Source organism: Haliaeetus albicilla, chromosome 26 (genome assembly GCF_947461875.1).
Source record: "Haliaeetus albicilla chromosome 26, bHalAlb1.1, whole genome shotgun sequence".
NCBI classification, from domain to species: Eukaryota; Metazoa; Chordata; class Aves; order Accipitriformes; family Accipitridae; genus Haliaeetus; species Haliaeetus albicilla.
In genome coordinates, this window is record NC_091508.1 from 10150777 (window position 1) to 10166544 (window position 15768).

At 49.9% G+C, this 15768-nt stretch overlaps 1 protein-coding gene across 1 annotated transcript; it reads left to right on the forward strand.

The window, feature by feature from the left end:
• Nucleotides 1-4390: 4390 nt before the first annotated feature.
• LOC104316504 (uncharacterized) lies at nucleotides 4391-6052 on the forward strand. The gene is given in 1 exon segment (XM_069771009.1): nucleotides 4391-6052. A coding segment is annotated over 1 exon segment (1473 nt). The 3' UTR covers nucleotides 5864-6052.
• The last annotated feature ends 9716 nt before the right edge of the window (nucleotides 6053-15768 follow it).

A 15768-nucleotide genomic window follows, 5' to 3' on the forward strand; every position in this document is an offset into this window, starting at 1 on the left:
AGCTTTTAGGGCTTGCAACTTCCGAACAGGAGATGGAGCCGGACATTTGACATTCAGGGCTGGCACCTTCCTTGTAGGAGAAGGAGCCGGACGTTTGCATTTTCGGAAAGAGGCTCTGCCGAGAACGAGCGCCGTGACGTGTACCGTTCCTGGGAAAGCACAGATCGCCAGTGCTGTTGTTTCTTTGGATAGGCTGCACGAAACGTTGAAGACCAGCAAGAGCTTTCAGGGCTGGCACCTTCCTTGAGGGAGAAGGAGCTGGACCTTTGCCTTTTCGGAAAGAGGCTCTGCCGAGAACAAGCGCCATGACGTGTACCGTTCCTGGCAAATCACAGACCCCCAGTGCTGTTGTGCCTGTGGATAGGCTGCACGAAAACGTTGAAGACCAGCAAGAACTTTCAAAGCTGGCACCTTCCTTGTGGGAGAAGGAGCCGGACGTTGCCATTTCGGAAAGAGGCTCTGCTGAGAACGAGCGCCGTGACATGTGGCGCGTGTGGGAAAGCACAGATCCCCAGTGCTGTTGTGCCTGAGGATAGGCTGCACGGGAACGGTGAAAAAAAGCAAGAGCTTTCAGGGCTGGCACCTTCCTTGTGGGACAAGGAGCCGGACATTTGCCTTTTCGGAAAGAGGCTCTGCCAAGAACGAGCCCCAGGAGAACTGCCGTCTGCAGGAAAGCACAGATCCCCAGTGCTGTTGTGCCTGTGGATAGACTGCATGGGAAGAGTGTACAGCAGCAAGAGCTTTCAGGACTGGCACCTTCCTTGTGGGAGAAGGAGCCGGACGCTTGCCTTTTCAGAAAGAGGCTCTGCCGAGAACAAGCGCCGTGACGTGTACCATTCCTGGGAAATCACAGATCCCCAGTGCTGTTGTTTCTTTGGATAGGCTGCACGAAACCTTGAACACCAGCAAGAGCTTTCAGGGCTGGCATCTTCCTTATGGGAGAAGGAACCGGACATTTGCCTTTTCGGAAAGAGGCTCTGCCGAGAACAAGCGCCAAGACGTGTACCGTTCCTGGGAAAGCACAGATCCCCAGTGCTGTTGTTCCTGTGGAGAGGCTGTACGGAAACGTTGAAGACCAGCAAGAGCTTTCAGGACTGGCACCTTCCTTGGTGGAGAAGGAGACGGACCTTTGCCTTTTCGGAAAGAAGCTCTGCCGAGAACAAGCGCCGTGACGTCTACCGTTCCTGGGAAAGCACAGATCCCCAGTGCTGTTGTGCCTGTGGATAGGCTGCATGGGGACGTTGAAGACTACCAAGAGCTTTCAGAGCTGGCACCTTACTTCGGGGAGAAGGAGCCGGACGTTTGCCTTTTCGGAAAGAGTCTCTGCCGAGAACGAGCGCAGGGAGAACTGCCGTCTGTGGGAAAGCACAGATCCCCAGTGCTTTTTACCTATGGATAAGCTGCACGGGGACGGTGAAGACCAGCAAGAGCTTTCAGGGCTAGCAGTTTCCTTGAGGGAGAAGGAGCTGGACCTTTGCCTTTTCGGAAAGAGGCTCTGCCGAGAACGAGCGCCGTGACGTGTACCGTTCCTGGGAAAGCACAGATCCCCAGTGCTGTTGTTTCTTTGGATAGGCTGCACGGGGACAGTGAAGACCAGCAAGAGCTTTCAGGGCTGGCACCTTCCTTGTGGGAGAAGGAGCCGGACGGTTGCCTTTTCGGAAAGAGGCTCTGCCAAGAACAAGCGCCAGGAGAACTACCATCTGAGGGAAAGCACAGATCCCCAGTGCTGTTGTGCCTGTGGATAGGCTGCATGGGGATGGTGAAGACCAGCAACAGTTTTCAGGGCTGGCACCTTCCTTGTGGGAGAAGGAGCCGGACGGTTGCCTTTTCGGAAAGAGGCTCTGCCGAGAACAAGCACCATGACGTGTACCGTTCCTGGGAAATCACAGATCCCCAGTGCTGTTGTTCCTGTGGATAGGCTGCACGAAAATGTTGAAGACCAGCAAGAGCTTTCAAGGCTGGCACCTTCCTTGTAGGAGAAGGAGCCAGACGTTTGCATTTTTGGAAAGAGGCTCTGCCGAGAACGAGCGCCGTGACATGTGCTGTGTGTGAGAAAGCACAGATCCCCAGTGCTGTTGTTCCTGTGGATATGCTGCATGGAAACGTTGAAGACCAGCAAGAGCTTTCAGGGCTGGCACCTTCCTTGTGGGAGAAGGAGCCGGACGGTTGCCTTTTCGGAAAGAGGCACTGCCAAGAACGAACGCCGTCACATGTGCGGTCTGTGGGAAAGCACAGATCCCCAGTGCTGTTTTGCGTGAGGATAGGCTGCATGGGGACAGTGAAGACCAGCAAGAGCTTTCAGGGCTGGCACCTTCCTTGTGGGAGAAGGAGCCAGATGTTGCCATTTCGGAAAGAGGCTCTGCCGTGAACGAGCACCAGGAGAACTGCCGTCTGCGGGAAAGCACAGATCCCCAGTGCTGTTGTTTCTTTGGATAGGCTGCACGGGGAAGGTGATGACCAGCAAGAGCTTTCATGGCTGGCACCTTCCTTGTGGGAAAAGTAGCCGGATGTTTTCCTTTTCAGAAAGAGGCTCTGCCGAGAACGAGCGCCGTGACGTGTACCGTTCCTGGGAAAGCACAGATCGCCAGTGCTGTTGTTTCTTTGGATAGGCTGCACGAAACGTTGAAGACCAGCAAGAGCTTTCAGGGCTGGCACCTTCCTTGAGGGAGAAGGAGCTGGACCTTTGCCTTTTCGGAAAGAGGCTCTGCCGAGAACAAGCGCCATGACGTGTACCGTTCCTGGCAAATCACAGATCCCCACTGCTGTTGTGCCTGTGGATAGGCTGCACGAAAACGTTGAAGACCAGCAAGAGCTTTCAAAGCTGGCACCTTCCTTGTGGGAGAAGGAGCCGGACCTTTGCCTTTTCGGAAAGAGGCTCTGCCAAGGACGAGCACCAGGAGAACTACCATCTGTGGGAAAGCACAGATCCCCAGTGCTGTTTTGCCTGTGGATAGGCTGCATGGGGATGGTGAAGACCAGCAAGATCTTTCAGGGCTGGCACCTTCCTTGTGGGAGAAGGAGCCGGACATTTGCCATTTCGGAAAGAGGCTCTGACGAGAACGAGCGCTGTGAGATGTGCTGTCTCTGGGAAAGCACATCTCCCCAGCGTGTAGGGTTCGGCGTTCGGAAGATCTCGCGATTTCACAGAAAGTTAGAGGGTAGTCGCAGCCTTATAATGTGTCTGTAATCCCACCTACCCTTGTTAGTATAAAAGGAAATGACTGCGCAATAAAAGGCGGAAGTTGACGCTCACACTGTGTGCGTTATCTGTCTCTTTCCCTGGTCTGGGGCTGACCAGTGATCTAATCGCGGCACCTTGATATGTGGCGAATGCTACATAATGGTGACCCCGAAGTAATCGGTTCCCTAGGCGACGATGGAACTTGCGCAAGTGATTAAGGTGTTGAAAGTGTTGGCTGATGAGGTGGGTGCCCGCGGAATGATTAGGAGGGGCCCCACGGGCGAATGCATCCAATGGGTGCCGCGCCGGGGAGGGATGGGCTCTCTGTAAGATACTGTGTTGGTTTGCTGACACGACATCGCTGCTGCCTCAACATCCTGTTGTTGCAGGGGGGGTACACACAAGATGTCCCCGAAGAAAGCCACCACATCCGCGACTGCCGAGCTGTGCCTGCCCACAAGTAAAGGTGAGAAACCACCAGGAGCACCTGGGCATGCGCCCATGGAAGAACAGGGGGCAGCACACAGAATAATGAGTTCCGGAGAAATGGGTGGACTTTTCTGAGAAATCATGGGGACTGGAACAATAAAAAAGAACTGCGTACTCCCCTCTGGCGCGAGTGAAAAAACCTGGACTCTGGAGGACACCAAAAAAGACGGTAACATCTGGGAAGGCACCAGACTGTGAGCTGAGGAACCCGACCCTCCCGTCACCAGCGTTGGAAGCGACTCAGCAGGACGTTGCTGGCTTCGTGGTGGTGGTAACTAGTCTTGCTACCTCTTCTCCGTTTTCTTGCTTAGGTCCGCCTCTTTTTCTTTTTCCTCACTTTGTTCTATCGCAGTTATTGGTTGTTGTAGGAAAATAAAAGTTGTAAAGTTGTACAGCATTTGACCTCATTTGTCTCTTAATCTCACTCTCGGGATCATTTAACAACCCTCCCCAATATTGGGTCGGGACATTTTAATTGGTGTCAGAAGTGGGATCCCTAGAGATGAGAGTGCTGTACTACTTTTGTTGTTGAAGTTTGGTGTTAGTGTGTGGCTTTGAAGTTTTTGCTCTTGAGAGTGAGAAGGGGGAAATTCGGAACCATTGTGAGACCCTCTCAAGACGTTGCCCTCTTCTAGTGGTGTTGATCTGTGACTGGATAGTGTGTCCTTCTGAGAGGGAGACCCTCTCAGAGCGCTGACTGCTTGATTTGCGTTAGAGAAAATGGATGCTTGGGAAACTGTTGATGTTTGTGATTCTGCGCCCTCACGGGTTGAAGGAATAGAGAAACTATATGATCTTTTAGAGGACTATCGATCTTGCCCTGCAGTCCAGGGACAAGATTGGGCAAAAAAACACTGGTTTCAACCACAGAGTGTGGTGGATCAGATAAGAATCTTACAGAAGGAAGCTAAGGTTAAGAAAGGGAAAAGAAAAGCTATAATTTGTGCGGTGCTGGGAGCGAGTCTGGCAGCCGCGATGGAAGAGAGGAAGCAGAAGTCTGGTCAGAGTGATATGATCAGAAGTCTGCAGGAACAATTGCAAGAAAGCAAACAGTTGCTGGAGGAGGAAAGGAACCTTGTTAAGGTTTTAACAAAAGAATTGAAGAAGCAAATGATGAGAGAGATGGAGAGAGAGGCGGAGGTAGAAACGCCGCCTGCGGAGAAAAGGACACGGCAAATCTATCCTCAGAGGGATTTGCAAAGGGCAAAGGAGACCGAAGAGAGTCCCCCCCATGTGTGTCCAGTGATTAAAACAGAGTATATATATAAGGACAGTAGCGATGATCGTCCTCAGGTTATCACTAAAGAAGCCCCATATACAGCAACTGAATTAGCAAAATTGAGGAAAGATTTTTCAAGGATGGCAAAGGAATCTGAGACAGAGTACGTGTGGAGAGTGTCTTTGACAGGAGGAGATGGAATCTTGTTGTCAGAGAAAGAAGCAGAAGGATATTGGGGTCCAGGTGTGTTTCTAACAACTGGCGATTATCGGGCCCCATGGTCACTGACTCAGAGAGCTGCGTATTGGGCTGGAGGGCTGAACCCCATGGAAAGGGGAGATCCCCTTGCCGTAACCGGCACGGTGGATCAGCTGGTGGAAAGTGTACAAAAGGCGGCATGTATCCAGATGATGTATGACCGGGAGCTCAAGCCCGATCAGGGCTCCCCGATGATGCTGCCTGTGGACCCAGAGAGGATGAATATTCTGATATGGGGGCTCCCCGACTCCCTGAGACCAGTTGGGATCCAACTGCGAGGGACAATTCTAAACACCCTCAATAGAGAAAGGACTAGGTCCACTCTGGAGAGGAGGATGTCCCCTGACCATCGGTGGCCAGGGAAAAAAGTATGGACATGGGGAGAGGTAGCTCAGGAATTGATTGACTTTGGGAGAAAATCCGGCCCTGTTAGTGGACCACCTCAGAGAACTGAAAACAAGATCGTACGGTGACTTAGTGGGCGGCTACCAGCCCCTGGAAGACAGAGACCCCTAAGTCGACAGGGACTGTGGCAACTAGGGCTTCAGAAAGGCATTCCCCGGGACTTGATGGATGGGCTCTCGACCCAAAGGTTGGAAGAGCTTGTGCAGAACTGGTCAGGGCAAAAGGCTGTTTCCAAACCAACCCCTAGTGCCCCACCCTTGATAAGCCCTGAGGACAAGTCAACTCAAGAGGAGAAGGTGGCGGGAAACTAGATCCTCCGCTCCCTGAAGGTGAGGGGGGAGACGGAGGGTGGATGTTTGTTAGACAACTCACCTGCAATACAAAAGGAGATTTACTGATTACTATTGCTGTAGGACCAAAGAAAAGACTGGTGACCTTTTTAGTTGATACTGGGGCACAAATTACCACGCTAAGGCGGACTGAAGCAGAACAATGTGGGATTTCGGCCCCATCTAAAACTCTGATTGTCTTAAATGCCTTTGGAAAAACACAGTCCATGCCCATGACTCCGGCAAGCCTATGGTTGCCAGGGGAGGAAAATCCGGTCAATACCATGGTGGCCGTAGGATCTTTCCAGATGAACCTTTTAGGTATAGATGTTTTGAAGGGTAGACAGTGGCGTGACACCCAGGGAAACTCATGGTCTTTTGGTGTCCCTCAGATTAGGCAACTGGCCGAAACATCCGGCATGGAGGTGCGTCTATTGCAAGCGGCACCTACCCTTCCCCCTTCCAAATTGACAAATGTTAAACCCTATCCAGTGCCTCTAGGAGCAAGAGAAGGAATTAAGCCAGTTCTGGAGGATTTAAAGAAACAAGGGGTTGTAGTTCCTACTCACTCCCCCTTCAACTCCCCAGTATGGCCAGTCCGAAAACCAAATGGCAAATGGAGATTGACAGTAGATTACAGGAGGCTCATTGCCAACACAGGCCCACTGACAGCTGCTGTGCCAAACATTGCTGAATTGATTGCTGCCATTCAGGAACAATCCCACCCTGTCATGGCAACGACTGATGTTAAGGATATGTTTTTTATGGTCCCTTTACAACCTGAGGACCAGGATCGCTTTGCCTTCACCTGGGAAGGACAACAGTACACCTTTACATGACTGCCCCAAGGATACAAGCACTCCCCCATGCTGGCTCACCATGCCCTAGCACGAGAGTTGGAAACAATTCCCATAAAAGCAGAGGTAAAGATCTATCAATATATAGATGATGTGCTCATAGGAGGAAAGCAGGTAGAAGTTAGAGAAACCCAGAATGACATCATCACCCATTTGGAAAGTATAGGGTTGACAATTCCACCTCAGAAAATCCAAACCCCTTCAAACAAGGTAAAATTTTTAGGAATCTGGTGGAAGGGAGGCATGACGTGTATCCCACCAGATACCCTTTCCTCTCTCAATCAGATCCACATGCCAGAGTCAAAGAAAGACTTACAGCATGCACTAGGATTGCTTGTGTTTTGGAGAAAACACATTCCTGACTTTTCAATTATTGCTAGACCCCTGTATGACTTGTTGCAAAAGAGAGCTCAGTGGGAATGGACTCAGGTCCATGACAAAGCTTTACAGTTGTTGGTATTTGAAGCGAATGCCTATCAGGCTCTTGGTCCCATTCACCCAACAGATCCGGTTCAAATTGAGTGGGGATTTGCCAAGACTGGACTGTCGATCCATTTGTGGCAAAAGGGTCCAGAGGGACCTGTTCGGCCCATTGGGTTTTATTCTCGTAGCTTTAAAGATGCTGAAAAAAGGTATACAACTTGGGAAAAGGGTCTATTTGTAGTTAGTTTAGCTGTGAGAGAAGCCGAACGGACCATCCGGCAACAATCTATAGTGCTCAGAGGTCCATTTAAAGTGATCAAAGCAGTTTTGGCAGGAACTCCACCCCCTGACGGGGTGGCCCAGAAAGCCTCTGTGCGAAAGTGGTATGCACAGATAGAACACTACTGTGAAATCTTCTCCGTATCAGAAGGAGCCGCAAAAGTGTTAAATATACAAGACGAGGTGAACTCAGATAAAGACACCTCCGAGCTTTTGCCTGTAATACAATTGCAAAATGTCTGGTTCATGGATGCCTCGTCGAAGCAAGAGGGAAAAATTTGGAAATATCGAGCTGTGGCACTTCGAGTAGATACTGAGGAACAGATCATTACCGAAGGGATAGGTAGTGCACAAGTAGGAGAACTAATTGCTGTATGGAGCATCTTCCAGCACGAGGCTAAATCTGCTTCCTCTGCCTATATCTATACTGATTCTTATGCTGTGTTTAAGGGCTGCACTGAGTGGCTTCCATTCTGGGAACAAAACAGGTGGGAGGTCAACAGGATACCTGTATGGCAAAATGAAAAGTGGCAAGATGTTCTTACCATTGCCAGACAAGGGAAATTTGCAGTAGCATGGGTAGAATCTCACCAACCAGATGATGCCCCGGTGAGCCAATGGAATGCTAAAGTGGATGAGCTAGCCCGGCTAGCTCTCCTACAAAGCACCCAGATAGTGGAAAATTGGGAACGCCTGTTGGAATGGCTACATGTAAAACGGAAACATTCAGGAGTCGAAGACCTCTATTGTGAAGCACAAGCCCGAGGGTGGCCAGTTACCAGGGAAGAATGTAAAACCTGTGTGTCCTCCTGCGAACAGTGCCACGTCCGTTTGGACAGACACCCAGTGGAGGGTGACCCCCCACATTTGAGAGAGGCAAAAGGTGCCTGTGGAAAAATTAATAAGATTCATACTAACCCGAGAAGCGAAGTTGTTCTTGTTTCACTTTCAGGAAGAAGCAAGCGACACAGACGTACCCACAGAAGAAGAGAAGCAGACACGATGTTATTTCTAATTATGTTATGTTGGAGATTTACCTATGAAGGTGAAGGGAAGCCAATTCCCCCACCTCCCCTTATCCCATATGATTCCTATAAGGATAACGAATCTGTTTTGTTAGAAACTAGCCCATGTCCCCATTCAAACATGAAATGTTTGGGACAGTGATCTATGGTCTTGGTTACCTGGAGCACCATGGGTAAAACGGCTTCTGTTCTATCTGTTATGTGCATTTGTTGCTTTGATGTTTGTGCCATGTGCTATTCCTTGTTTTATTCAATCCAACATGTCATCTTCGCCTGATGGTGCAAAACAGATTCCTGTCGTTCGCCAATCAAAGCGTGCGACTGTATCAATTGTTTAGGCACATGCACTCTGTGCTGGGACGTGGAACTGCGTAAACACCCCCTCGCACTCAGGTTAGTCAGACCACCATTTTTAGCTCCGCAGTTAGCCAAAATGTATATTTTCCTTATAGTTAACCTTCCGACAGTTGCTTTGTTAGTCATTGCTATATGTATGTCTTGGTCTTGTAAGTGTCCCGGGTGGTTTTGGAATTTTGTGGCAGTTGTTTTGTTGGCCTTTGCTACGTTTTTCCTTGTTGTATGCATGTGTTGGTTTTGTAACGGTCCGCATCAACCATCTTGTAATTGTACTTGTTCGTATGGACAGCCACCTTCTCCCCCTCCCCGTTCCGAAAGACCAGGAACACCCTCCTTAGGCCCGGACGAGGTCACCTTTTAGCAGACATTGTTATCATTGTTGTTCTCTTATTATGTGTTTAGGTAAAATAGTGGTTAAACATTGTTATATAAGGTTATTGTTTATTTGCTTAAATCTGGAAATTTGTAGAAAAGCCTCTAGGCCCAAAATAAGGAACAGCTTTCCCGTTGCGCACGCGGACTCTAACGCCGGCAAACCGCGTGGACTGAGACCATTTTGTAGCATACGCCGGCAAAATGACGGAGTATAACTACGTGTTTGCATTGATCCCAATTCATTATATAGCCTTTGCATTAATAACGGTTATCTTAATTGTTCTTTTAATACTTCCTTTTTGTCCTTGTAGCTGTTCACCATGCGAACGACCATTGTGTTTCTTTTATTGACTTTTTGTAACCCTGAGATTATGTTTTAGTATTGTAGAGTCAGTTGAATTTATAATAGTTAATTGTTATGGCATGTTAAGTAAATGATGTTAGTTATTGGATAAGATAATTGTTAAATGTGTTTTAAATAGATGTTGCTAGTTATTAGATATTGTTGTTTAACCTATTTAGAAATGTTATAAGATAATTGTTATGATATCGTTAATCATGTATATTGTTGCATAATGTAGAAGTATTGTTTGTTTTATTATGGAAATTTGTTAACTTGGTTATATCGTTGTAGCATGCACCTTTTCCCTCTTTCTCTCTCTATACCTTTACTTTCTATGCCACCACGAGGACAGCAATGTCGAGCCACGGGGTGGATGTAAGAGACTGTGTTGGTTTGCTGACACGACATCGCTGCTGCCTCAACATCCTGTTGTTGCAGGGGGGGTACACACAAGATGTCCCCGAAGAAAGCCACCACATCCGCGACTGCCGAGCTGTGCCTGCCCACAAGTAAAGGTGAGAAACCACCAGGAGCACCTGGGCATGCGCCCATGGAAGAACAGGGGGCAGCACACAGAATAATGAGTTCCGGAGAAATGGGTGGACTTTTCTGAGAAATCATGGGGACTGGAACAATAAAAAAGAACTGCGTACTCCCCTCTGGCGCGAGTGAAAAAACCTGGACTCTGGAGGACACCAAAAAAGACGGTAACATCTGGGAAGGCACCAGACTGTGAGCTGAGGAACCCGACCCCCCCATCACCAGCGTCGGAAGAGACTCAGCAGGACGTTGCTGGCTTCGTGGTGGTGGCAACTAGTCTTGCTACCTCTTCTCCGTTTTCTTGCTTAGGTCTGCCTCTTTTCCTTTTTCCTCACTTTGTTCTATCGCAGTTATTGGTTGTTGTAGGAAAATAAAAGTTGTAAAGTTGTACAGCATTTGACCTCGTTTGTGTCTTAATCTCACTCTCGGGATCATTTAACAACCCTCCCCAATATTGGGTCAGGACACTCTCCCAAAGAAGTATTAAGTCCCCCAAATTGGGGAGAGATTCGGGAGCTGTTGCTCCAGTCGGCGCTCGCGGGTGAGCGCGGAGCTGCGGAACGATTATAAGCTTGGGGGAAAGTGGAGGAGGTAGTTACGGCAGGACGGAAAGCTGGGGTGTGTTGGTCGGCGGCGCGAGCTGTTTTGTTTGCGGATGAAGCGCCGCCTCAAAAACAACGGGGGGCAGTGCCCCCAGGGACAGTGAGTCAAACTTGGACGGAGTGGGTGGCTGTGGAGCGGGGCTCACAGAGTGGTCCATCTCTGACTGAGAGCGTGGACGCGGAGGGTGTGGCAGAGACAGAGGTTTTTCCTGTAGGGACGGTACCAGCGGGGACAGATGAGCCCCCTCTGCGGTGTCCATGGGAGGAGTTACGGCAGGAGGTTCGGAAGGATTCGGGGGAGTGCCTCTTGGACTGGGATCCAGGCGGGGATGTCGGGGGAGATTTATACCGTTAGTTGAGAGAGTAGGAGGAACTGCCACCCGCGGAGGGGATAACTGGGAGGCAGCGGGGGTTGGAGACTGTGGCAGAGGAGGAAATACCCCCCCGCGGGGGAAATCAGGCGCCCTTGCGGGGAGAGCGGACTGAGCCTCCTGAGCCTTTGCCTGAGCCTGTGCCTGCTGAGCCGTCAGCTGCACCCCCTCCGGCCCCTCCCTCGGCTCCTCCTTTTCCGCCCCCACCCTTCTGCCCATTTGCAGCGGCACGTGTCAGCCGGCCATGGAATGGCCGCCGCCAGCCGCGGCTGCGGCCGGCCCCCGGGCAGAACCATCCACCCCCCCCACTACCGCCCTTTAATCCATCCCGCCTCTTGGAACCAGAGACGGTGAAACCAACTGCACCTGCGATAGACGCGGAGCCGCCTGCAGTAGCCTCTGCAGACTAGAGGGAGAGGCATTGGAGGAGAGTAAAAAAAAAAAAAAAAAAAAAAAAAAAAGGATGGGAGGCGTTTCACTGGAAAGTCCTTGAGAAATTAAAGACTTTGTCCCAATGGCAACTGGCATGGCACCGGCGGGTGCTGGAGCCACTGAGCCGACAGATTCTGACTAATAGAGTATTACACTTTAGAGGACTAGCGGACATTGAGTCCTTCAGAGAGGTTTTAGAACAGCGTGCCTTATTGTATATAGAACTTGCTTTAAGTAAAAAGTGTGTTAAGCATAATTTGATTAAACATAGTGTGATTACGGGAAGATAGTGTGGGGTAAACATAAAAGTTAGTTAAAGCCAAAATTAGGGGTAAGGTTTATTTCCATTAATAACCTGGGAACGAGGTTGATTGTGTTTCCACAGATACAGGCCCACGACGGACTCCTGTTGAATTTGCACGACCATCATCATCTGGAGCATCATAGATGGTGTGGCAATATGACTACCACCTCAGTCAAAAACTAATGTATAGGTCACCTTGGTTAACATAACAGGTCAAGATTCTCTATGCACCGCAACCGCACCATAAAGCCCACGAACCAATAGACAAGATGGCTATGACTCGTGCAGCGCGCCTGGCCAGCAAGCGCATGCGTCATAGATTGCAACCGAGGCAGACTTTTGGCACCTGCTGGCCACGTGTGCCAAAACCCGTTCCTCTGCAAATGTATAGGTACCAGGATTTTCCGAAGAGCATCAGGCTGGTGTACGGTGAGGCCATCGTTGCCTCTGTGGGGACGCCCACGGAAAGCTGGCACCTACCGATTGCTGGGCTGAGTTCGTGGAGCAAGATGGCACAAGAATGTATGGATGGTTCATCTTCCTCATAGTCCTCATGGTTTGGGTCATTAGGGGTAACGGGTTGGCTCAAAGAATTATGGGCATTATTGTAGTTATTGTGATTTTAGCTATTGTAATAATTTTACCTTGTCTAGCTTGTTAAGTAAAAATGGCATCCCTTATAATAGCACCGGCCAGGCCATTGTAGAACATGCACATCGAACTTTAAAGACCCTGCTCGATCGGCTTAGGGAGGGGGAGCAGGAGGAGTCCTCCTGGTTACAGGAAAACACACCTGCTCTCCATACACAGCGTCTTCTGTTAACTGCGTTAACTTCATTAAATCAGACAGTTCGAGGGGACCTGGAAGAGACGGCGGCGCAATGACACTTTACGAACACGGAAGAGAAAGGTCCTTACCTGTTGGTCCGTGTGTGTGACCTTCAGACACGCCAATGGGATGGGCCGTTTGAGTTGTGTTGTCTCCGGTGAGGGTATGCCTGTGTACAGACACCTGAAGGGCTACTGAAATGGGTTCCTAGTCGTATGGTTCGTCCTGCCCTAACCTCGTAGTGTTTGAGTGTTTTTCCTTACAGATCGCTGTCATCTTTTCCTGGCTTGTGACACCTTGGGTATCTGCTACAAATTTCTGGCAGTGGATGCAAAGCCAACTGGGGGACCCTGATGTGTATCTGGACGACGTCCCTCTCGGAGTCCATCGATACGTGCCTTTATGGGATCCGGCTGTCAGAGCTTGCAGCCTGGAATCCAGGTGCCTCAGACAGTAAGCCTTAACATCAGCGCACCAACGATAAACTTTATAGAGTAATAGAAGTAATTCTTTCCAAGCCTTAACTTTCAATCTACCTCTTGTGTGACTTTCTGTAAAGGAGCTTTTTGCTCTGCAGGGTAAATGGGACATTTACGGATGTTTAAGATAGAGTGTTTCAACTTAGTTGTAGAGATATGTTTATACTCATAGTACTTTACATAGTTACATCTTGGTGTGGAATTGTTCATGACAATAGGAGACAACTCGTCATAGGGAGGGGACAGATGTAGGGTTCGGCGTTCGGAAGATCTCGCGATGTCACGGAAAGTTAGAGGGTTAGTCGCAGCCTTATAATGTGTCTGTAATCCCGACTACCATTATTAGTATAAAAAGAATTGACTGCGCAATAAAAGGTGGAAGTTGGCGCTCACACTGTGTGTGTTATCAGTCTCTTTCCCTGGTCTGGGGCTGACCAGTGGTCTAATCGCAGCACCTTGATATGTGGCGAACACTACACCAGTGCTGTTGTGCGTAAGGATAGGCTGCACGGGGACGCTGAAGACCAGCAAGAGTTTTCAGGGCTAGCACCTTCCTTGTGGGAGAAGGAGCAGGACATTTACCTTTTCGGAAAGAGGCTCTGCCGAGAACAAGCGCCGTGACATGTGCTGTCTTTGGGAAAGCACAGATCCCCAGTGCTGTTGTGCCTGTGGATAGGCTGCACAGGGAAAGTGAAGACCACCAAGAGCTTTCAGGGCTGGCACCTTCCTTGTGGGAGAAGGAGCCGGACGTTTGCCTTTTCGGAAAGAGGTTTAGCCAAGAACGAGCGCCGTGACATGTGCTGTCTTTGGGAAAGCACAGATGACCAGTGCTGTTGTGCGTGCCGATAGGCTGCACAGGGACAGTGAAGACCAGCAAGAGCTTTCAAGGCTGGAACCTTTCTTGTGGGAGAAGGAGCCGGACGTTTGCCTTTTCGAAAAGAGGCTCTGCCAAGAACGAACGCTGTGAGATGTGCCTTCTGTGGGAAAGCACAGAACCCCAGTGCTGTTGTGCCTGTGCATAGGCTGCACGGGGATGGTGAAGACCAGCAATAGCTTTCAGGGCTGGCACCTTCCTTGTGGAAGAAGATGCCGGACGTTTGCCTTTTCGGAAAGAAGCTCTGCCGAGAACCAGCACAGTGAGATGTGTCGCATATGGGAATAGCACAGATCCCCAGTGCTGTTGTGCCTGTGGATAGACTGCACGGGGACGGTGAATACCAGCAAGTGCTTTCAGGGCTGGCACCTTCCTTGTGGGAGAAGCAGCTAGACATTTGCCTTTTCGGAAATAGGTTTAGCCGAGAACGAGCGCCATGAGATGTGCTGTCTCTGGGAAAGCACAGATCCCCAGTGCTGTTGTGGCTGTGGATAGGCTGCACGCGGACGGTGAAGACCAGCAAGAGTTTTCAGGCCTGGCACCTTCCTTGTGGGAGAAGGAGCCGGACATTTGCCTTTTCGGAAAGAGGCTCTGCTGAGAACGAGCGCCGTGACATGTGCTGTCTTTGGGAAAGCACAGATCCCCAGTGCTGTTGTGCCTGTGGATAGGCTGCACGGGGACGGTGAAGACCAGCAAGAGCTTTCAGGGCTAGCACCTTCCTTGTGGGAGAAGGAGCCAGATGTTGCCATTTCGGAAAGAGGCTCTGCCGTGAACGAGCACCAGGAGAACTGCCGTCTGCGGGAAAGCACAGATCCCCACTGCTGTTGTGCCTGTGGATAAGCTGCACGGAAACGTTGAAGACCAGCAAGAGCTTTCAGGCTGGCACCTTCCTTGTAGGAGAAGGAGCCGGACGTTTGCCTTTTCGGAATGAGGATCCGCCTAGGCCGAGTGCCATGAGATGTTCTGTCTCTGGGAAAGCACAGATCCCCAATGTTGTTGTGCCTGTAGGTAGGGCGCCCAGGGACGGTGAAGAGCAGCAAGAGCTTTCCGGGCTGGCACCTTCCTTGTGGGAGAAGGAGCCGGATGTTTGCCTTTTCAGAAAAAGGCTCTTCCGTGGTGGAGCGCCATGAGATGTTCCGTCTCTGGGAAAGGGAAGAAGCAAAACTTGCTGGACTTGTGTTTTCAGATGACCGCAGCTAACATATATCACTTCATTTCTAGCCAAGACCACTGGAACTCCACCTGATTTTAGAAGCAGCGCACACTTCCTTCCAGAAGACACAATTTGCAGGCAGTGCAAGAGCTGTGGCCATTTTTTCTCCAGAAGTGGAAAATGTGGGTCTTAAGCAAAATAATTTACATTCTCTTCCTGAAGAATACACTGGGACTGTCAGCCCCAAAGACTGTTTCAGCCTTCCATCGTCCCAGTTAAATTTGCAAATGCTGTAACTGTTGGGGCAGGTGGAAGGGCTGGTGGTTAGAATGAGTTAATACTCATCATGATGGTGCTGATTGGAATCCAGGTTCAGAAACATGTATTCATGGTTCTTCAAGATATAATAGCATAGTATCAGTAAGAGAAGGCCATAACTTTCACTGAGTCAATCTGGACTGACTTCAGTGATTCCTGCCCTGTATTTGGGACAGGAGGATTCATTGTCAGTCCACAATACAATGCCATTTTCAAATAGAGACCGAGAGCAAGGTCCTCACTCAAGTCAGTGTGCAGCAACCTACAAAGGCGCTTCGTGCTTCAGTGATTCCCCAGATTCCAGTATAAATGGGTTGTATCAGCAT